General features: G+C 36.7%; 1 protein-coding gene and 1 long non-coding RNA gene across 6 annotated transcripts in view; both read right to left on the reverse strand.

The window, feature by feature from the left end:
- Positions 1-1100: 1100 nt before the first annotated feature.
- LOC127865081 (copine-8-like) overlaps positions 1101-24514 on the reverse strand; it is a 69596-nt gene continuing 46182 nt past the window's right edge. For all 5 annotated transcript variants that reach the window (XM_052404974.1, XM_052404972.1, XM_052404971.1 and 2 more), the window contains 6 exons: positions 14800-14872; positions 11359-11486; positions 9227-9329; positions 8765-8822; positions 5719-5792; positions 1101-4855 (listed from right to left, as the gene is read on the reverse strand). In XM_052404974.1, coding sequence (XP_052260934.1) covers positions 3842-4855; positions 5719-5792; positions 8765-8822; positions 9227-9329; positions 11359-11486; positions 14800-14872 — 1450 coding nt within the window. In that variant the 3' untranslated portion in view covers positions 1101-3841. The remainder of the gene's footprint in view (positions 4856-5718; positions 5793-8764; positions 8823-9226; positions 9330-11358; positions 11487-14799; positions 14873-24514) is intronic.
- On the reverse strand, positions 16624-21882 carry LOC127865117 (uncharacterized). Its single transcript, XR_008042484.1, has 3 exons — positions 21684-21882; positions 21411-21527; positions 16624-17447 (listed from the first exon to the last, which is right to left on the reverse strand). It is a non-coding gene; the product is annotated as an uncharacterized LOC127865117 (long non-coding RNA).

A 24514-nucleotide genomic window follows, 5' to 3' on the forward strand; every position in this document is an offset into this window, starting at 1 on the left:
TAGTTTTCTCATGGACTGCATAAGCATATTGAACACTCCTAACATCTATTTATGTAATAATGTGTTATATACATATTCCATGTTTCACTTTATGGGATAGAGAATGTCCATTCAGGCTGTGAGGATTGACATTGCCTCTTGTTTTCTTTGTCGAATCTTGAGATTGAAGTTTTTGATTTGATTAAAAAATATATATGCAGCTTATGTGATGTTTTCCGAATCATTTTAGAACTTGGCCAAGATTTCAAAAACAAATGTTACTAGTTTATGATGACTTAGCAAATAATATGACCGATAGATGATGGACAATGTTACACTTTGTTCATATAAGTAAAAATGCCTGCATCCAGGTGGCCATGTTTTTTAACGCATCTGACAAATGTTTAAACTCTGAAAAGTTATCATTATTCATTATGAGCAAGTTTCATGATGTTTGAGCTAAAAAACTTCTAGTGTGCACGAGAATTCACAGTAGTCATAAAGAAACTTTATCCGACCAGATATTCGTACCAAGTTTCATGAAGAGCCAAAAAAATATAGCCTCCAGATGGTTCCAAAAATAAATGTTGATGACATCATCAGTGATAAAAAATGATCACAAAAGCATACCATGAGCTATAAATGAACTTCTGATTTTAATATAAAGATATGATATAAACATACACTCATTAGAAATATACTGCTTTTTCATTAGATTTCAGATAATAATTTAATGTTTTAAAATGTGACTGATCTTTTCAGCTTGTTATAAATATTCAAGATGCAATTTTGGGATTTACTGACCAATTTATCAAAGAATAATCTTACAAAATGCACATGTTTATCTTTGTCTATCTCTAACATGACTCGCAGTTTGGCATGAAGTTGGACAGACGCTAATAACAGAGACGATATAAACTAGGGATGCAACAGGGTACACACAAATTCATGTGTTAATCTATTATTGTACCTGGTTAATTAACCAGTAAACTGCAAAACTTAGTGTGTTTAAATGTACTTGTAAAAATGTCAATATTCGCACATACGTGTATACTTTTTAAGCAAATTAAAAAAAATCTTTTATTTTTTGTGGCAGGGTCGAATACTTGACAAAAAGGACGAGAAGCTGAAATTTGTATTAACAGTTTATAGTATGAGAATAAGACAGCAACAAATATCAAAAATATAAAGAAATAATCAAAGATAAATATTAAAATGACAAGATTTAAAAATATATCTTAATGCTAGTTATGTTGGACTTAATAACCCGAATAACATATTTAATGAAAAGTTACAATCAGTAATCATTAATGAAAAGTTTTTTCTTTGTGCATTATATATAGTTCCTAGCACAAAAACACACAGTTAATTATATCTAATGTTGATCAATATTTAAGAACAACGGTAACATTAGAACAAACATTAATACTTATTCATACCGGTAGGTGGTTTTGAACACTTGCAGACTAAATTTTTACACGAAAATTAAAAATGTTCGGAAAAATAAAATATGAAGTTATAATTAATTGACAAAGCAGCAGCACCTGTAACAACATGAAATAGCAATAACAATCAGCCAGACATACACTTATTGCTTTTATGTTATTGCAGGTCCCTTAAATGGGAGATTTATTCAGAAGAAAACACACACAAATATTGCACTAAATTTTAAACAGTCATACTTAACACATAAACCACCTAGGAATATATTTGCCAGTCACATTAACTTTCTAAAACTTGGAAAATACATGTTCATGATACCAATAACAATTCATATCTGAAAAGTATATGTACAGTTTGAGGAAATACATTTAAATTATTTTCAGACACAGTTCAATATCGCTCATAGTTGTATTGATATAAATCTATGAATGGTCTACTTGAAAATGTTGAAGACAAAAGTTTATAGAGTTACCTCGCCATTGGTTAGTTAATTGTTTGTGTTTTACAACATGGTAATTTCTTATCGTTGATCAACAGCTCTTTTGTTTATATTTCAAAAATGCACTCATAACAAACAAGAAAGACAAAGACTATTTAGCACACACCTGAGACCCCAAAATTTTTTACTAATCCGAGCAGGAAGTGTTTCACAATATAACTGCAGCAACAACAACTGGCAACCATGCTCTTGAACAAACCACAATCACTTTCAAACCTAGCCCAGATGTCATATCACAATATTTTGTGTATACAAACATGAAAAAGCATCTTAAAACTATAAGTCGCATTTATAGTCAAAATTATCATGAAACTTGGTCAAAACACTTGTTCTAATAATGTCTCAGATGAGTTTGAAAATGGTTTTTGTTCAAGAAACATTGCCACCAAGGGGGAGAGCAGTTTTCCTTATAATTTTACAGTTGAAAATTTGTGAACACTCATTTTTAGTCCAATCTTCATGAATCTTGGTCAAAGTTGTTCAAATGATGTATCTGCCGAGTTCGAAAAGGGTTCTGGTTCGTTTAAAAACATCTCAGGGTCAAGCGAGGTCCTTAGGGCCCATGGCCCTCTTGTTTATGTTCTTGGCATGTTACACAATGACTGGGTAAAAATATGATTTCTAAATGGTTCATATGGTTTTACTAAAACCACATAAAAAAATTTCATGCCTTATGTTTTTCAATAGACAGGAATCATACCTCACTAGGCAGTGAAATAATTTGACCAAATGTTAAGATAAAGTTTCATGAACATATGGCAATAAATGTAGCCTCAATAGTGTTCACAAGCCTTTTCTTTAATTCAACCTAGTTTTTGACACCACCTGATAAAGTTACAAACTTGGTTGAGACTTCATTCTAGACAAATTATCAAAAAGAACTAGTTATAAATTTACCATCTTTAGTGCTCACTAGATTTCTATAATTTGACCTTGTGACCGAGTTTATAACTGCCCATGACACACTTTCAAACTCTGTTGTAATATAATTATCAGACATGTTCTGAGAATGTAACATGAATATTGGTCAATAAATGTGGCCTCTCATATTCACAAATATTTCTTTCAATTTTACCTAGTGACCTTGATTTTTTTATGCCGCAGTATAAAAATTGGCAAAAATATCATGGGGAAAAAAGTTCTGATCAAGTTTCATGAAGATTGGGCCAGAAAATTGGCCTCTAGTGTTTTCTTTTGATAAATCTCTGGTCCTAGTTTGTGATCCCATACACACAACTTTGAACTTAAGCAAGATATAATTGGGACAGATGTTTAGACCCAAGAAGATTGGGTGATAAGCTTAACTCTTTATTATTCACAAGTTGTTTCCTTAATTTGATGTAGTAACCTAGATTAAGAACAAATGGGACCCAGTTTCATAAACGGCAAAAATATAATTGTGACAAATGTTCAGAGTATATATCATGAAAATAAGGCATATAAATAAGACCGATAGAGTATTCACAAGGTTTTACTGTAGCCATTTAAGGAAAACTGTCTTTCCCCCTAGTGGTCATGTTGTTCATTGAACCAGAAACATTTCCAAACACAAACATGATTTCATCATAACAAATGTTCACAGCAAGTTTCATGATTATAAAGAAATAAATGTGACAGTAGGAAACTACAAAACTAAGACATGGACATTGTGGATAGGATAGTTCACTTAATATTTTGTTGACTATAAATATTAGAAAAACAAAAGCAAAACTTCCGAACATTTATCATGTATTTAAGCTCCATGATGACTTGTTGGACCATAAAACTGTCCAATGTACTAGTAAATGCAATTCAATAAATAAGGTTACATTTCCCCGCTAAGCATACTAATTAAATATAAAATGTCCAATAAAAGCTAATATAATAAAAATATTTAATGCCTACAATAAAACATCTAATTTAATGCCTACAATAAAACATCTATTTCTGAAGGCTTTGGTATGTTGGAGGAGGCCTTTGTGGAGCCCCAGGGGGAGCTGAGGGGGCAGATGAAGGTCCTGGGCCAGCAGGATAGGGGGTCCCTTGAGGTCCAGCCTGGGGGTAGGGGGGACCTCCTGGAGCTACTTGTGGATAGGGAGAACCGCCCTGTGGATATTGGTGAACTCCTGCGCCTCCTTGCGGATAGGGGGGACCTGCCTGTGGGTATGGCGGAGCACCCTGTCCACCTGGTGTGTGATGGGGAGCTCCCTGACCCCCTTGTGCGTATTGTGGACCACCTTGGCCTACTGGAGGGTATGGTGCTCCCTGACTCCCTTGAGGGTTTGGTGGAGCCCCAGGGCCACTTTGAGAGTAAGGCTGACCACCTTGTCCTCCTTGAGGGTATTGCTGACCACTTTGACCAGCCTGTGGATATGGTTGTGATCCCTGACCCCCTTGATGGTATGATGGTGCAGTCTGACCTTGAGAATAAGGGGGACCTCCTTGAGGGTATTGCTGACCAATTTGACCACCCTGAGGGTAAGGTGGTGCTCCCTGGCCACCATGTGGGTATGGTGGACCCCCAGGGGCACCCTGTGGGTATGGTGAACTACCTTGAGCACCTTGTGGGTAAGGTGGAGCTCCCTGACCTTGTGGATATGGTAGACCCCCTGGCCCACCTTGTGGGTACGGCGGACCAACTTGTGGGTTTTGTGGTGTACCTCCTTGGGGATACTGCTGCCCACCCTGACCTCCTAGAGAGTGTGGTGAAGGACCAGGCTGGCCCCCAGTGGGGTAACCAGACTGCACTGTAGGACCCTGAGCACCAGGGTTGGACTGACCAGGCACCAGGGAGGGGGCAAACTGCCGCTTAGGCTTGGGCTTGATGCCATTCTTTCTCATCCACTGCACCACCTGGTCTGGGATCTCAGCCAGAACGGCCTTGGCCAGGGCTGCCTGGGACAGACTGACATCCGGGCCGTACCGTCCACCAAGGAAATTTCTGAATGGTACAAACTGAAAAGATATTGTAGAGCGTTTCTGGCAGGGACATTATTTCATATATGTTTACTTTCAGAATGAGAAACTCTTGATGAGGTCACACTTATAAATACAACTAACAATGAGGAAATGCATATTTCACTGCATTTAAAAATCTGAGTTCACTAAAATAATTATAATTCATCCATATTCCAAACAACATTCTATAGGTCCCCTTCAAGGCATTTCCACATTGCAAAGTGAAGCAGAAGACTGCACAAGTGTAAACACAACATGTTTTATTCCCAATTGTAATTGAGTACTCTCCCTTTGGTGTGTTGTCACACAAATAAGGTCACCCATGAAAATATTTTACGTTATAACAGTGTGTATGAAACTAGCATCTCTTGCCTGTATAAACAGTGGGCAAAAAATTGACATGGATTTCACTGTTTTTAAATAATAAATACAAGGTAAAGTGTTTGTTAATGCATTATTACAATTGGTTCAACGATTCTGTTATTTGTTTTATTATGTCACTGGAATTAGGTCACTGGAGGATACTATGAATTCTTCAACATACTTTTGTTGAAATATCTGTTATTTAAACAAAGGAAGGATTGTTGGTTGCAATCCACTTAGTATACAGTAAAATTCACAAAAACCAAACTTCTACATTGTTGTCAAACAGGTAAAGCATAAGTCCTGTTGTCTTACTATCAATAAAGTCAAAAGCTTATGATTTTTTACCTTTATAAAATCACAGCTGCACAGAGATGATGCAATGGGCAATTCAAATGGGCTGTCAGATACCATTCACATTGTAAACAAACAAATCAAGTTCTTGACGATTGGGAACACTAGCAAGGTGATGCATTATCATCATACTTCACAAATACCTGTACAATGTCACGTTCAGCATAACGGCCGCCAATCCCCAGTCTCTGGCCATCAGCATCTAAGACGTCCATAGCTAACAACATATCAGTAGCCAGCATTTAATGCCTATGGTATTGTAAAGGTGTTGGCTTTATACAAAATACGTATTAAGAATCAACAGCATGCACAGCACAAACTGTTAAAGGTAATTTAGATAAAAACAAACATCCTAGAACAGCCAAACAATAGAATTACTAGTTTTTGATGATCATTTCGATATTCATATTTTCATTAGTGCAGATATTATTTTTTTAAATACTTTTTCAGGCATGTTATCAATTTATTTAAGATCATTTTTGTATGAGGAGTCCGGGAATCCTGCGCATCACTACATTTCGTTGACATGAAATTTTGTGTTTAATTGTAAAATCAGGCTTCTAGGCTGGATCTTAAATTTATGGATTTTTTGTATTAGGTCTGATGTAAGACTTTTCAAGCATACCGTAAAAACTCAGTCATCGGTCTACCCGATCATATGTTGCGGGTATAAATATGGTTCGAAAATGTGAAATTTTGTGTATGTGCACTTCATAAGTCGGGTAAAAGTTACAGACAATAGGAAAATCAGCGTCAGTAAAATTGCGACCCCATGAAATTCATTTCCGAGTCTGTGACGCAACTATATTGTTTAACATGTTAATTATTTTAAACAAACCCTATATTATAGTAGATAAAAATAGTATTACCTTGCAATTTGATAATAAGTAAAATTAATCCAACAAAACACTGTGCCATTATTTACGATATATGTGTTTAGGAATTTTGAAAACACAAGCGTCTGCCATAGTTAGGAACTGTACAGAAAGTTTGTTAATCAGATCTAATCAGTATTTCATGGAAAATCGTTGATAAATGTATTTGTCGTTTAAATGCTTAGGCCGAGTAATTTCAGCAAATCAGAACTCAACTTAAGTAAAACACTTGCTCAATTAACCATTAAACTTCATTCAGGAACAAACACACGATTGGTTCGGCTTGTTGATTGCTAGACAAAGGAAGCCAATTTTGTTGGCGAGAAATTTGTCGCTTAATGGCTTCAGACAGGAAGCGGCTTTCCTTTGATGACGTCAAACTGTTAATTCACACAGACTGCAAATTTTCGGAAGACTTAAACTGACTCTTTGTTTGCAATTCCAGTAAAAAAACTTGCTAACATTAAATGTTGGATTAAATTATCAAAATAAAGCAAAAGCAAAGTTGAAAAATATGATTAAATTAATTCGCGTCAGTTCAAGTAAGACGTTTTGCGTTGTAAATCAACGAGTTTTCATGACAACAACAACTTAAACAACCATAACCGCGACGACGCGGGGATCGATCTTCCTCGATTTTTGTTCACAATGATCTCACAAGTTGAGACTATAATTTTAATCAGTTTTTGGAAGAAAAAATCTCGACTTATGACTGCATTTTTATGGTACCCACGAAAATATACAAGAATTTGTGTCCAATGAAAAATATTGACTTCAAAGTTATTTTTCTCACGCAAGCCAAGCTTTTATTTACTTATTTTTGACTATGTCACCCAACATGTCTTGATAAGTCCATGATATTTTTGCATTGGACAACAAGTATCTATTATATGTATAAAATGTAATGTCAGAATGCAACTAGAGCTTTGTCACAGACGTGACGTATACCCCCACTTGCCGCATTGACACAGACTATTCTGCATGCTGTCTTCACAAAACAGGAGAATCAAATTTATGGCAATTTTTAAGAATTATAATGCCATTATCATTTATGGCCTTTGAACTCTTATATTATTTCGCATGACATGCCGTCCAAATTTATGACCATTTTTTACTTTTGAACTCCAAGTGTGACCTAGACCTTGGAGTTATCGACATAATTCTTTAGCATGACACATCGTCCAATGATTGTGAACAAATGTACCAGGTATTTTTAAAATCTCACAATAAATGATATAGTTATGGCCTGGACAAGATCATTTATGGCCATTTTTTGACCTTTGAACTCACAGTGTGACCTTGACGTTGCAGATATCAACGTAATTCTTTAGTGCGACACCCCGTCCAATAATGGTGAACAAATGTACCAAATGATTTTAAAATCTCACAATGAACAACATAGCTATGGCCTGGACAAGCTCATTTATGGCCATTTTTGACCTTTGAACTCAAAGTGTGACCTTGACCTTGGAGTTATTGACGTAATTCTTTCGCGTGACACACCGTCCAATGATGGTGAACAAATATGCAAAATGATTTTAAAATCTCACAATGAATGACATAGTTATGGCCCTGACAAGCTCATTTATGGCCATTTTTGACCTTTGAACTCAAAGTGTGACCTTGACCTTGGAGATATTGACGTAATTATTTTGCGCGACACACCGTCCAATGATTGTGAACAAATGTGCCAAATGATTTTAAAATCTCATAATGAAGACATAATTATTGCCCAATCGTAATAGGGGTATAAAAAGGTCAATAACAAAGTAAGTCTGTTGTTTGAAAATTTGGCTTAATGCATGTGCAAGTGTCATCCCAGATTAGCCTCTGCAGTCCGCACTGGCTAATCAGGGACATCACTTTCCACTTAAATGGAATATCTCATTCAAAGGAAGCCTCTCCTTATCATCCAGCCTAGGTGTTATGTGTCATTCCTGATTAGCTTAACAGGACTGCTGCCCACGATTAACCTGTGTTAATAGAAATACCTTATATGTATCATGCTAACTGTTTTTAGATCTACAGTATTTAGTAGCCTTCAAGTTGGTCAAGCTTATGCCAGGATCAAGCTTATGCCTAATGCATGCTTACATTGTTTATTTTCTTACACACAACCCACATGCTTTTTATGGAACAGAAATTGACAGGTAGATCTGAATCCATGCACGTGGGCTTGGTCAAGTCTTACCATTCACCAATTAATACATTCCAATGGCTATAGATGTATTCTATATATAATATTGGAGTGCAATAAATGCTGTTATATTTTCTTATCATGAAAAACAACACAAAAGACAATGTGGAAACTTACTGTCAAACTGTGCATTGCCTACACCCACTATGATGATAGACATTGGCAAAGCGGACGCCTGGAAGCAAGCAGAAATGGGTGACAAATAATAGTCACTCACAATAAACAAAACTGTGTAATCATAAATAAACTCATCTTCTTCTTGTACATAATGTTAGACAAATCGCAGGTTACTGTAAAAGTATTGACCAACTTGTTGAATCACATTTTTATTGGTTTCTATGTACCAAATCTACATGAACATTGTTTAATCCTGTCACCTTAGGTAGAGAGACTGCAGATAGGTTCCGTCTGAAAAATTTACATTCTTTTTTTGAGGGACCTAAAGATCAACAATTTCCTAACGCATGTATTATCATTATTATTAACCTGTCAAGATTTGTAATTCTGATTTATCTTCTTTCATTATTTTACACATGATTAAAAAATCTGTATAATATAAGTATAAAATTCCACACATACGTTGATAATTGAGTTGATTGTGTTGTCTAAGTCTGTGATGGCTCCATCAGTGATAATTAGAAGCACAAAGTAGGCAGACCCGTCTCTCTTGGCCTGAGCAAATCTGAAATCATAACAATATGTATTACAGATGTTATATTATTTGCAAATTTTGATTTTAAAATAAATGAAAGCAAGTGTTTTTTCAATCACAAATAAAATAATTTCCAATCTACAAAGCATATCTAATAAATATTATTGGTAAATGATTTGTTTTATTTTCATTGTTTCTAACAGTGATATGTTTAACTGGGCATTGTTCACTGTTAGAAGCATGCTTTTGACAAGTATCTCAACCATCAGAACTAATAATTGCACATGATCTTTCTGACACACATCTTCCCTTCTGATAACTCTAAAATAAATTGCTCGATTTCACATGATCCAGATCTTTCTAGCACTCCAATAGAATTCCATTAATCTCTGTACGTATACAAAAGCCACAATAACCTTAAAGCACTCAACATAGCGCAAGGTACAAAATTGCCAAAGATGTGACATGGTGACCTAGTTTTTGACTTTACGTGACCCTATTTTAAACTTGGCCTAGAAATGGTAAAGATAAACATTCAGACTAAGTTATAACATTACATAAGCATACATGAGTGTTTCTGAGGTATTTCTAAGAGTTGACCTTTTGGCATAGTTTTTTAACCCAGTTGGGCCTTAATGAGTGTTAAATAAAATGAAAAGATAGTTGTAATTACATAAGTACACAAATTATGGTGAGAGCATTGAACAACAAGTCTAATGGGATGCACTTTCACCGGTTAATGCCATCAATTGTTTTATGTATTTGCTTATACAAAATTTAGATACTAAAATATTAATCTAAGCCCCAAAGAACTCATGGGCTAGAGATTGAATGTTCTTGGTGGTTAGATGGGTCCAGTCAGCTCTAATAAATAGTAGAGCACTGGGCTCTCAACCTGGAGTTCCTTTACTGGATAAATGGCTGATGACTGGAGAAAAGTTCTTGGGTTCTTTACCTGGATACATGGCTGATGACTGGAGAGTAGTTCTAGGGTTCCTTACCTGGATAAATGGCTAATGACATGAGAGTAAATGTAGTTCTAGGGTTCCTTACCTGGTTAAATGGCTGATGACCGGAGAGAAGTTCTAGGGTTCCTTACCTGGATAAATGACTGATGACTGGAGACAAGTTCTATGGTTCCTTACCTGGATAAATGGCTAATGACAGGAGAGTAGTTCTAGGGTTCCTTACCTGAATAAATGGCTCATGACTGGAGACAAGTTCTAAGGTTCCTTACCTGGATAAATGGCTGATGACTGGAAAGAAGTTCTAGGGTTCCTTTCCAGGATACATGGCATATGACTGGAAAGAAGTTCTAGAGTTCCTTGCCTGGATACATGGCATATGACTGGTAAGAAGTTCTAGAGTTCCTTGCCTGGATACATGGCTGATGACTGGAAAGAAGTTCTAGAGTTCCTTGTCTGGATACATGGCTTATGACTGGAGAGAAATTCTAGGGTTCCTTACCTGGATACATGGCTAATGACTGGAGAGAAGTTATAGGGTTCCTTACCTGGATACATTGCTTATGACTGGAGAGAAGTTTTAGGGTTCCTTACCTGGAAACACGGCTGATGACTGGAGAGAAGTTCTAGGGAACCTGGATACATGGCTGATGACTGGAAAGATGTTCTAGGGTTCCTTACCTGGATACATGGCTGGTGACTGGAGAAACGTTCTAGGTTCCTTACCGGGATACATGGCTAATGACTGGAGAGAAGTTCTAGGGTTCCTTACCTGGAAACATGGCTGATGACTGGAGAGAAGTTCTAGGGTTCCTTACCTGGAAACATGGCTGATGACTGGAGAGAAGTTCTAGGGTTCCTTACCAGGATACATGGTTAATGACTGGAGAGAAGTTCTGTGGTTCCTTACCTGGATACATGGCATATGACTGGAGAGAAGTTATAGGGTTCCTTTCCTGGAAACATGGTTGATGACTGGAGAGAAGTTCTTGGGTTCCTTACCTGGATACATTGCTGATGACTGGAGAGGAGTTCTAGGGTTCCTTACCTGAAAACATGGCTGATGACTGGAGAGAAGTTCTAGGATTCCTTACCTGGATACATGGTTAATGACTGGAGAGAAGTTTGTGGGTCCGTACAGTTGCACCTGTCGTAGAGACGTGTAGTAGGCCTGCATGATGCCTGGAATACCCGCACAGTAGGGGTTCTGAGGGTTGAAGTTCTGAAACCAACATGGCCCTGATTATGTAGTCACAGTAAGGTTCATCTCCTTTCAGTACAAAAGTGAGTTAACGTGTGGCTTGTATGAAAAATTACTTGTAACATGCAAAAACAACACATATTAACAAGAGGGCCTGAAAAGCCCAAAAAAAATTCATGAAGATTCATAAGTCCATATAAGGAAAAATGCCCCGCCCACTGGTGGCCATGTTTTTCAAGCAACTGTAACCATTTTCGAACTTGTCCAAGATATTATTGGGACAAAGTTTCATGATGATCGTACAATAAATATGGCTTCTAGAGTGTTAACAGGGTTTTACTATAGCCATATAAGGAAACATGCCCTGCTCCCTGGTGGCCACGTTTTTCCACCAACCAGAACCATTTTCGAAATCTTCCAAGATATCATTGGGACAAATCGTCTGACCAAGTTTCATGATGATCGGACAATAAATGTGGCCTCTAGAGTGTTAATAAGGTTTTACTATAGCCATATAAGGAACAAGATGTGTTTGTGAAACACAATGTCCCCCTATATGATGTTTGACATTGTAGGATGACCTTGACCTTGTGAAGGATGACCTTGACCTTTCACCACTCAAAATGTGCAGCTCCATGAGATACACATGCATGCCAAATATCAAGTTGCTATCTTCAATATTGCAAAAGTATTCATAAAATAAGCGATTTGGGCCACATATATTTGACCTCTGACCTTGAAGGATGACCTTGACCTTGACCTTTCACCACTCAAAATGAGCAGCTCCATGAGATGCACATGCATGCCAAATATCAAGTTGCTATCTTCAATATTGCAAAAGTATTCATAAAATGAGCGATTTTGGCCACATGTAATTGACCTCTGACCTTGAAGGATGACCTTGACCTTTCACCATTCAAAATGTGCAGCTCCATGAGATACACATGCATGCCAAATATCAAGTTGCTATCTTCAATATTGCAAAAGTATTCATAAAATGAGCGATTTTGGCCACATATATTTGACCTCTGACCTTGAAGGATGACCTTGACCTTGACCTTTCACCACTCAAAATGTGCAGCTTCATGAGATACACATGCATGCCAAATATGAAGTTGCTATCTTCAATATAGCAAAAGTTATTGCAAAATGTTAAAGTTGGCGCAAACAGACAGACAGACCAACAGACAGACAGGGCAAAAACAATATGTCCCCCACTACTATAGTGGGGGACATAAAAATGCCCCACCCACTGGCAGCCATGTTTTTCAACCAACCTGCATCATTTTTTAACTCATCCATGATATTATTGGGATGAATCTTCTGACCAAGTTTCATGAAGATCGGACAATAAATGTGGCCTCTAGAGTGTTAACAAGATTTTACTATTGCCATATATAGCCTTATAAGGAAAAATGCCCCGCCCCTTGGCAACCATGTTTTTCAAGCAAACGTAACCATTTTCAAACTCATCCAAGATATCATTGAGACCAATCTTCTGACCAAATTTCATGAAGATTGGACAATAAATGTGGCCTCTAGAGTATTAACAAGGTTTTACTAAAGCCATATTTAGCCATATAAGGAAAAATGCCCCGCCCCCTGGTGGCCATGTTTTTTAAGCAACCGAAACTATTTTCGAACACATCCTAGATATCATTGGGAACAATTTTCTGACCAAGTTTCATGAAGATCGGAAAATAAATGTGGCCTCTAGAGTGTTAACAAGGTTTTACTATAGCCATATTAGGAAAAATGCCCCGCCCACTGGTGGCCATGTTTTTCAACCAACCAGCATCATTTTTGAACTCTTCCAAGATATTATTTGGATGAATCTTATGACCAAGTTTCATGAAGATTGGGCAATAAATGTGGCCTCTAGAGTGTTAACAAGATTTTACTATAGCCATATAAGAAACAATGCCCCGCCCCTTGGCAGCCACATTTTTTAGGCAAATGTAACCATTTTCAAACTCATCCAAGATATCATTGGGACAAATCTTCTGACCAAGTTTCATGAAGATTGGATGATAAATGCGGCCTCTAGAGTGTTAACAAGGTTTTACTATAGCCATATATAGCCACATAAGAAAAAATGCCCCGTCCCTTGGCACCCATGTTTTTCAAACAAACGTAACCATTTTCAAACTCATCCAAGATATCATTGAGACCAATCTTCTGACCAAATTTCCTGAAGATTGGACAATAAATGTGGCCTCTTGAGAGTTAACAAGGTTTAAACAAGGGAGTTAACTATTAGAAAGTATGCATGTACAGGTTGTCTTTTTTTTTTAACAGACTGTTCACATGTTTTCACTATATACATATAGAGAAAACTGCCCCACCCCCTGACGGCCATGTTTTTCCACCCATCATTACCATTTTCGAACTCGTCCAAGATATCTATAAAATCGAAGTTTAGATTTTTTAAAATGATAATTAGGCTAAAAATGTGACTTCTAGAGTGATCACAATCTGTTTTTACTATACAAATATAAGGAAAATGACCCCCCCACTGGCGGCCATGTTTTTTTACCGATCCGAACTCAACCGTCATATCCAGAAAACACATGTTCTGACCAAATTTCATGAAGATTGGACCAAAAATGTGACTTCTAGAGTGTTCACATGTTTCCACTATATACATATTGAGAATACTGCCCCGCCCCCTGGCAGCCATGTTTTTTCACCGTTCTGGACCATTTTCGAACTCGTCCGAGATATCAATGAAACCAATGTTTTGACCAAGTTTCATGATGATTGGGCAAAAATTGTGACTTCTAGAGTGTTCAAAAGGTTTCTCTAAAGCCATAAAAGGAATACTGCCCCGCAACCTGGCGGTCATGTTTTTCAACGGACCGGAATCATTTTTTAACTGAACCAATAAATCATTTAGACAAACATTTTGAAAAAGTTACATGAAGATTGGGTATCAAATGTGACTTCTATAGTGTTCACAAGGTTTTTCTTTTTTTTGGCCTAGTGACCTAGTTTTTGACCCAGCATGACCCAGTTTCGAACTCAGTCGAGGTATCACTGGGACAAATGTTCTGACCAAGTTTCATGAAGATCGGACAATAAATGTGGCCTCTGGAGTGTTCACAAGGCAAATGTTGATGCCGCATGACGCACAACGCAGGACGGACAAAAGGCGATCACAAAAGCTCACCATTAGCACATTGTGCTCAGGTGAGCTAAAAATACACAGGAACCAGAAAAGTATTGAAGCATTGAAATTATTGACCACAACTTGTAGAATACCAGAGAGAACACTGCAATTGTTTGTCCTTGTTACATTCAGACTATAAATATTGCATCGCAAGTCAGTACTTACACAAGGGAATTCATGGGACACAGATCCATTTTGCAGCTTTGCACCAAATCCAAGCACAGGGAAAAGCTTGTCCCTGTCAGCATATTGTTTTATTAGAAGTGTTATCAAATTAAATCTTCACAGCAGGTTTACAAAATAAAATAACAAAATAAAATAACAAAATAAAAGCCAGTTAGATGAATAAGGCAGCTTAATGACATATTGTGACACTTTTGTATGTTATTCATTTATCTAATAATTATAATTGCATATAAATAAAAGGCAGAACAAAATAATTGATCACAAAGAACTATATAATAGAGAAAGTTTATCCAGAGAGACTTGGAAAATAAAAATGTTTGAGGTCAAAGCAGATAAGAGATTTTCAATATCAATAACTTCAGTGTTTTTCACCTTTCCTTTTTTCTACTCAATAGCATTTTTAAAGCACTTCAATCAAAGGTATAGTAACAAGAGCTGTCACCATAGGATGACTTATGCCCCCTATAAACCCTTGGTAGAAGTTATGAGCTTTTTTCGAAACCTAAACGCGGACCCTAAGTTCAAGGTCAAGGTCACAGGGGTCAAAATTTGTGTGTGTATGGAAAGGCCTTGTCCATATACACATGAATGCCAAATATGAAATTGCTATCTGAAGCAACATAGAAGTTATGAGCATTTTTCGAAATCTAAACGCAAAGTGTGACCAGAGACAACAGATATAACAGAGATTGGAAAGTCGCCCATGTTGTACAATAAAGCGTGCCGAGTTCTCACACGTTACGGGATTTCGCGAGACTTGAAGAAAAATATAGACGACGCCATTTGTTTGCGAAGCGGGTAAAAGCTACAAACTAAAGAGCAAATTTAGAGCGAGTACTTTGTTGACATTGACTGAATATGTTATTTTTAAATTGCTGGGTAATGTGTTTACCAGACCAGTTCAGTAAACAAGCGACATCATCGGAGGTTACGGTAAGAATCGTTACAAACATTACTGAATTTTTATGCTATTCTTGGAAAACACATGTTTTGCTCCAATTTCAGTTAACTTGTGACACATTTAACTAAGAAAATATGGCCTGGATATTATTAAATTTGATTTTTGTATTAAAGTACTGAATAGGTTTAATGAATTCACACCTTTTTACAGTGATATTCTGTTAGATAATAAAATTACACCAGATTTTATTTACCCCATTTTGACGATGCATTTAATTTTCTATTTAAACTCCTCATAGTTTTAGCGAATAAAACTTCGAATATAAACTATGGATCACATCATATATGGTATCATTTTAAAGTGCTGATTGGGTTTTATGTCTGCCCATATTTTAATTGTAATATTCCATTAAATAATGAAGTTGTGCAAGTTTTAAATTTACCCTATTTTTCACATACTTGCTTTCAGCCATTTTGGTTTTCCATAAAAAACATGCATATTTCCAGTGACATAAGCTAAACAAGAGTGCCAAACTGTCACAAGATACGCCCGTTCGAGGGTTTTGGACACCATGCTCAATGCTTGAAAGTGTCCTCAAGACCTAGTTATTGACCCGGCATGACCCATATTTGAACTTGACCTAGATATCACTTAGATGTAACATCTGACTAAATTTGGTGAAGATCAGATGAAAACTACTTCAATTAAAGAGCGGACAACATGCTTAATGCTTGAAATGCACTATGTGACCTCGTTTTTGACCCGGCATGACCCATGTTCAAACTTGACCTACATATCATCTAGACACAACTTCTGACCAAATTAGGTGAAGATCAGATGAAAACTACTTCAATTAGAGAGCGGACACCATGCTAAATGCTTGAAATGCACTAAGTAACCTCGTGACCTAGTTTTTGACCCGGCATGACCCATATTTGAACTTGACCTACATATCATCTAGACACAACTTCTGACCAAATTTGGTGAAGATCGGATGAATACAATTTGAATTAGAGTCCGGACAAAGTGGCGCCGTTGAAAATGCACTAATTGACCCTATGACCTAGTTTTTGACCCGGCATGACCCATATTCGAACTTGGCCTATATATCAACTAGATGCAACTGCTGACCAAGTTTGGTGAAGATCGGATGAATACAATTTGAAATAGAGTCCGGACAAAGTGGCCCCTTTGAAAATGCACTTATTGACCCTATGACCTAGTTTTTGACCTGGCATGACCCATATTCGAACTTGGCCTAGATATCAACTAGATGCAACTGCTGACCAAGTTTGGTGAAGATCGGATGAATACAATTTGAAATAGAGTCCGGACAAAGTGGCCCCTTTGAAAATGCACTTATTGACCCTATGACCTAGTTTTTGACCCGGCATGACCCATATTCGAACTTGGCCTAGATATCAACTAGATGCAACTGCTGACCAAGTTTGGTGAAGATCGGATGAATACAATTTGAAATAGAGTCCGGACAAAGTGGCCCCTTTGAAAATGCACTTATTGACCCTATGACCTAGTTTTTGACCCGGCATGACCCATATTCGAACTTGGCCTAGATATCAACTAGATGCAACTGCTGACCAAGTTTGGTGAAGATCGGATGAATACAATTTGAAATAGAGTCCGGACAAAGTGGCCCCTTTGAAAATGCACTTATTGACCCTATGACCTAGTTTTTGACCCGGCATGACCCATATTCGAACTTGGCCTAGATATCAACTAGATGCAACTGCTGACCAAGTTTGGTGAAGATCGGATGAATACAATTTGAATTAGAGTCCGGACAAAGTGATGCCTTCCGCCCGCCGCCCGCCGCCCGCCCGCCGCCCGCCAAGGGGTTTCACATAATACGTCCCGTATTTTATACGGGCGTATAAAAAGGGTGTGTTGCATCATATCATAACTGATATTTGTTAAAGTGCTAATTTAATTGTATTTTTTGCACATATTTTCATATTGGTATCCCTTTACATAAGAAAATTACACCAGATTTTATTTTCCCCATTTGTGGGTAAATGCTTTAAGCCAAAAAATGTTTCAATCCAAACTCTTCATAGTTCTAGCGACTAAAACTGACAACATGTTCTATGGATCATATCATCAATGGTATCGTTTTAAAGTGCAAACTGAGTTTTAATGCTGCCCATCTTTTCATTTTGATATTCCTTTCTATAATGAAATTATCCAAGTTTTTATTTGTCCTGTTTTTCAGGTATTTGCATTCAGTCGTTTTGATTTTCCGCAAAAACCTTGCATATTTTGCATGACCAAAGCTAAAAAAGGGTGCATTGCATCATATCATTACTTATATTTTTTTAAAGTGCTAATTGTAATTTATTAAGTCCCATATTTTCATTGTGATATTCTTTTGCATAAGAAATTTACACCAGATTTCATTTTCCCCATTTTGGGGGTGCACGCTTTAAGCCAAAAGTTGTTTCTATCCAAACTCTTCAGAGTTCTAGCGACAAAAACTGACAACATATACTATCGATCATATCATCAACGGTATCATTTTAAAGTGCAGACTGAGTTTTAAGGCTGCCCTTCTTTTCATTTTGATATTCCTTTAAATAATGAAAGTATCCAAGTTTGTCCTGTTTTTCAGGTATTTGCATTCAGTCGTTTTGATTTTCCGCACAAACCTTGCATATTTTGAGTGTCCAAAGTTTAAAAAATGGTGCATCACATCATATCATAACTTATATATTTAAAGATCGCTACTTGTAAATGATATAGTCCCACATTTTCATTATGATATTCCTTTTCATAAGAAAATTACAACAGATTTTATTTACCCCACTTTGCAGGTAACTTCTTTAACCCAAAAATTGTTTAAATCCAAACTCTTCATAGTTGTAGCAACTAAAACATCAGATATAAACTATGGATCCCATCAAATATGGTATCATTTTAGAATGCCAATTGAGTGCTTATGTCTGCCCATATTTTCATGTTGACATTCCTTTAAATAAAGAAATATTGCAATTGGTGATTTATCCTGTTTTTCAGATATTAGCATTCAGCCGTTTAGATTTTCCGCAAAGAACTTGCATATTTTGAGTGTCCAAAGCTAAAAAAGGGTGTATTGCTTCACATAATAACTGATATTTTTCTAAAGCGCTAATTGTACTTTATATAGCTTTTACAGTTTCATAGTGATATTCCTTTGCAAAGAAATTTAATTTCAAACAGGTGCTTGTTTATCAATTTATAATATAGGAAGGTAATTTGATAAGATGTCTTAGCTCAGGTAATACTTAATACCACACAATACCTGGTAATAAGACAAAAATTTGTCTTATTACCTGCAGATATTGTGTGGTGTAAATGGTGGATTGGTTTTCTATTGTCTTTTGGTGTTTATTTGCTGAAATATGACATAAATTTATAAAAATTAGGCTGATTCTATTACAAGGAAAGGATTTCTTTACTATGGAAGTGTTTTAAGGTTACAATGTAATATTCATGTAACACACATAAATCCTATTTTAAAGATAACTGGCTTTTAGGGAGTCAACTGCAGTAGACTGTTATATCTTAAGAAATTGCCATTATTACAATATGCAGTAACAAGTCAATTGAACAGCCTGAATGTTGTCGGGTTGCTGATAGAAAGAAAAAGAATTCTCATATGAAACATTATAAAATGCATGCTTATATGCATTCTTTAATAATTTCATGAGGCCTTTATGTTTTTTATTTAAATTTAGAATAGCATATAATACATATCATATGATTTGGTGTTCATCTGATATGCTAATTTGTATTTTCAGTTTGGCCATGCCCAGGAAGGAGCGACTGAGTTATGGGGTGCAGAAGCAGCACGAGCAATCTTGGCATTTACTTGGTGAATCATCCCCAACATCACTTGACGATTGGTTCCTGCTGGATTAGGATGAATCCATAACTGATAACGAAGGATGATACTTCTCTCAACACCGCAATGTATGAAGACAAAGCAACTCATTGTGGTTCGTCATCGTCAACAACAGAACCAGACTCAGCTGGCATTGGAGACTGTCAAGTTGAGATCACTGCGTCTATCAGGGTTGAGTGTTCCATAATGAGTGAAGTTATCCAAAGCCATATATTGTCATAACGCACACAAGAGACATGGACATGCTCTGTTTACATTCATACCAAAGCAATGACAAAACATATTTAAGTATGAAAGTATGTGTTAATGAAGCAGGACACACTACTGTCTATGTTCATGGTTAGGAAGTTGCCCAAGACCATTTTTTGTGGTAACAAATTTCTAGTGATTATCTTTTTGCCTTTTAGCTCCCCTGAGCATAATGTGCTAATGGTGAGCTTTTGTGATCGCCTTTTGTGTGTGTTATGCGGCGTAAAAATTTGCATTGATAACACTGTAGAGGCCACATTTATTGTCAAATCTTAATGAAATTTGGTCAGATTATTGTCCCATTGATATCTTGGACAAGTTAAACAAGAGTGCCAAACTGTCACAAGATACGCCCGTTTTAAGGCTTTGGACAACTTGATAACTTTACCATGACCCATATTTTAACTTGACCTTCATAATCATCTAGACACCACTTCTGACCAAAGTTGGTGAAGATTTGATGAAAACTACTAAAATTAGAAAGCGGACATCATGCTTAATGCTTGAAATGCACTAAGTGACCTCGTGACCTAGTTTTTAACCTGGCATGACCCATATTTGAACTTGACCTACATGTAGATATTGTCTAGACACAACTTCTGACCAAATTTGGTGAAGATCGGATGAAAACTATTTGAATTAGAGAGCGGAAACTGCTGTGGACACCGCCCACCTGCCCGCCCGCTGCCAAGGTGAAATTATAATACGTCCCGTTTTTTTAAAACGGGCGTATAAAAATTGATTTTAGGTTGATGACAATGATAAACAGTTGCCTTTCTATAGTACCCATGCACAGTGAAAAACTCATGTACCTGTGGAAATCATGATTAGATTGAAGGAAAAATGAAACTTACCAATAAACATGTTGTTAAAAATAACTCGTTTCAAAAATCGCGAAAAAAATAAACCCGATGAAAATATCGCAAAATAAAACTGGATAAAAATATTGCATAAAAATATTGCATGTGTTAATCGGTTGCATGTCTCCAATCAGACCTGACTGATATATAATCTATATACTACCTCTGACCAAGTTTGGTGAATTCAACTTGAACTAGAGCTTTGTCACTGAATGTGACTTATACCCCCATACCACTTTGACGCAGGATAAAAAGTTGTTTAAAAGTTTCGGATGAATACAATTTGAATTAGAGTCCGGACAAAGTGGCGCCGTTGAAAATGCACTAATTGACCCTATGACCTAGTTCTTGACCCGACATGACCCATATTCGAACTTGACCTAGATATCAACTAGATGCAACTACTGACCAAGTTTGGTAAAGATCGGATGAATACAATTTGAATAAGAGTCCGGACAAAGTGGCGCTGTTGAAAATGGACTAATTGACCCTATGACCTAGTTTTTTACCTGGCATGACCCATATTCGAACTTGGCCTAGATATCAACTAGATGCAACTACTGACCAAGTTTGGTGAAGATAAGATTTATACAATTTGAATTAGAGTCCGGACAAAGTAAAATGCACTAATTGACCCTTTGACCTAGTTTTTGACCCAGCATGACCCATATTCGGACTTGACCTAGATATCAACTAGATGCAACTACTGACCAAGTTTGGTGAAGATCGGATGAATACAATTTGAATTAGAGTCCGGACAAAGTGGCGCCGTTGAAAATGCACTAATTGACCCTATGACCTAGTTTTTGACCCGCCATGACCCATATTCGAACTTGGCCTATATATCAACTAGATGCAACTGCTGACCAAGTTTGGTGAAGATCGGATGAATACAATTTGAAATAGAGTCCGGACAAAGTGGCCCCTTTGAAAATGCACTTATTGACCCTATGACCTAGTTTTTGACCCGGCATGACCCATATTCGAACTTGGCCTAGATATCAACTAGATGCAACTGCTGACCAAGTTTGGTGAAGATCGGATGAATACAATTTGAATTAGAGTCCGGACAAAGTGATGCCTTCCGCCCGCCGCCCGCCCGCCCGCCAAGGGGTTTCACATAATACGTCCCGTATTTTATACGGGCGTATAAAAATGGTTCTGGTTTATTTTCCGTCATCATGAAACTTAGTCAGAAGACGTGTCACAATTATATCTTGGGCAAGTTCAAAAATGGCTCCGGTTGTTTGAAAAAAATTGGTACCAGGGGGTGGTGAATTTTTTTTTTTTATGTCTATATATGGCTACAGAAAAACCTTTTTAACACTAGAGTCCACATTTATTGTCCCGTCTTCATGAAACTTGGTAAAAAATGTGTCCCAATGATGTCTCGGACAAGTTCAAAAATGGTTTAAAAACATGGCCAGGCAACAGGGCATTTTTCCTTATATGGCAATAGTAAAAGTAAGTCAACACTCTTAGTCACATTTGTAGTCCAATCTCCATGATGAAAAATTCTTATGCGATTATGATTTTTCTTCAGAAACATAAATACCCTGCCTCATACGATAATGGCTCTTATGCTTTCATGTTTGTTGCCTGCATAACTGCAGAATATTAGCTGTTTTCTTCTAATATGTTATTTGTAATATCAACAACTCGCTTAATATGTGTTATGTTTTATAAATTGCATAAGTTTTGTTATGCCAGGTGTATTGATATATTTGTCCATGAATAATGAAGTTTTGATAAATATCATTAAACTGTAAAAACTATGTTCAACCATTATTTAATTGCACAAACTAAAATTGTTACTACAGAGGTTTATGAAGAGACTTTATCAGATAAATGGTTGCATAGGCTCCTTTTACTATATCATAATGTACATAAGAGGACATACTTTTCAAGTTAAGATGATGCTTTTTTACAACATACAGAATCCATATGTTCTTTTCATTAACTTTGCATTCTTGGCACTCATACACAACTGACTGGGTAAAGTCCTGAACAAATTAATACTCATCATAATACACTATCACAATATTCATCATAATCGGTATACCTAGAAGTAAATCGAGATTTAAATCCTCGTCATCCCATGACACAAAATCCGTTACAGACATGGTGAAGAGACACAGAAAAGTAACTAAATAACTGGATCAATATGCTTAATTACGGAGAATGGCACAGTATACGGGTCTTTAGATTTCTATTCTATACATATACTCTAGGTGGTAATGTTATAACTGGTAAAATCGTGCATTGAATTTAGCGGTAATTTAAGAGAACAATGAACACAAACAGTCGATTAGAGCAGACCAAGAATAGATGCTCTCCATGATAAGATGAATTTGTTCAGAGCTTTATTCAAATTTTACTACACGTAAATGGTAGTCAGATTTATCAAATTTAAACACTGCAATTAAAATGAAAAAAAAAATCTAAAACAACCAATTATTAGTTGTTTGACGTAAGATTCTGATCGCTTCTTAATTTGAATTTATCGTATTTCAAAGACCATCATTAAAAACCGGATATCATAGTGTGTGCTTTTTCAAACTGGAGGCGAATAAAATAGCTAAATTCAACAATGCGGCATGTGATTTATTTTAATTGACACATTACAATTGTGTGATAATACCGCATACATTCTCATTTTTATATTACATAACAGTTTATTTGTTACAAATCGCAAAAACTGAAACGCGAAAGCGTGTTTCAGAAATGTTGATAAGCGTGTTAACTACTGTGGCAACCGACAAACAGTTGCGCGCTTTTCTCGCCGAAACCCTGCCACATGAGAGAGTTTGCCGATATTTGGCGACCTTCTTATCTCTGTTATCTACGTTTCTGGTGTGACGGACAGACAAAGGGACAGTTCGATCACTATATGCCCTCCTTCAGGGGCATAAAAATGTCTTAGAATATCAAAATAAATCAGAAAGCCACATAAACTAGAGAGCTGACACCATGCTAAATCCTTGAAATGCACTAAGTGACCCCGTGACCTAGTTTTTGACCCGGCATGACCCATATTCGAACTTGACCTAGATATTGTCTTGATACAACTTCTGACCAAGTTTGGTAAATATCAGATGAAAACTACTTTAATTAGAGAGCGGACACCATGCTAAATCCTTGAAATGCACTAAGTGACCCGTGACCTAGTTTTTGACCTGGCATGACCCATATTCGAACTTGACCTAGATATTGTCTAGATACAACTTCTGACCAAGTTTGGTAAAGATCGGATGAAAACTATTTGAATTAGAGAGCGGACACAAAAAGTGTGACAGACTGACAGACAAACTGACAGACAGACTGACGGACGGACAGTGTGAAAACTACATACCCCCTTTTCTTCGAAAGGGGCATAAAAAGTTATATGCTTTATGAAGTATCTAATCAAACTAGCTTGATCCCAGTAGGCAAAATGTGGAGCCATGTTCAATTACGCCTATAAATATTTAACAAATTTCGCACATGTTTGACCTTTGGCATTAAGTGTGACATAACCTTTGCCAAAGGTGTGACATGCATTTTCCATTTATGAACATTTTTTAGTAAATAAATTTTAAAACTGCGTGATAAATGAGAAATCTACAGTCTGGACAAGCTATTTTATGGCTGTTTTTGATATATGAGTTGTATGACCATCTGAGGTAGGGAGTAGGGTGTTATAAGCTACACACTGTCTCCTTATGGTGGTCATTTGTGAAAAGTTAATTTAAAATTGCATGATGAATGACAAAGTTACAGTAGAGACAATCAATTCATGGAAAATTT

The sequence above is a fragment of the Dreissena polymorpha genome, chromosome 1 (genome assembly GCF_020536995.1).
Source record: "Dreissena polymorpha isolate Duluth1 chromosome 1, UMN_Dpol_1.0, whole genome shotgun sequence".
Lineage (NCBI taxonomy): Eukaryota > Metazoa > Mollusca > Bivalvia > Myida > Dreissenidae > Dreissena > Dreissena polymorpha.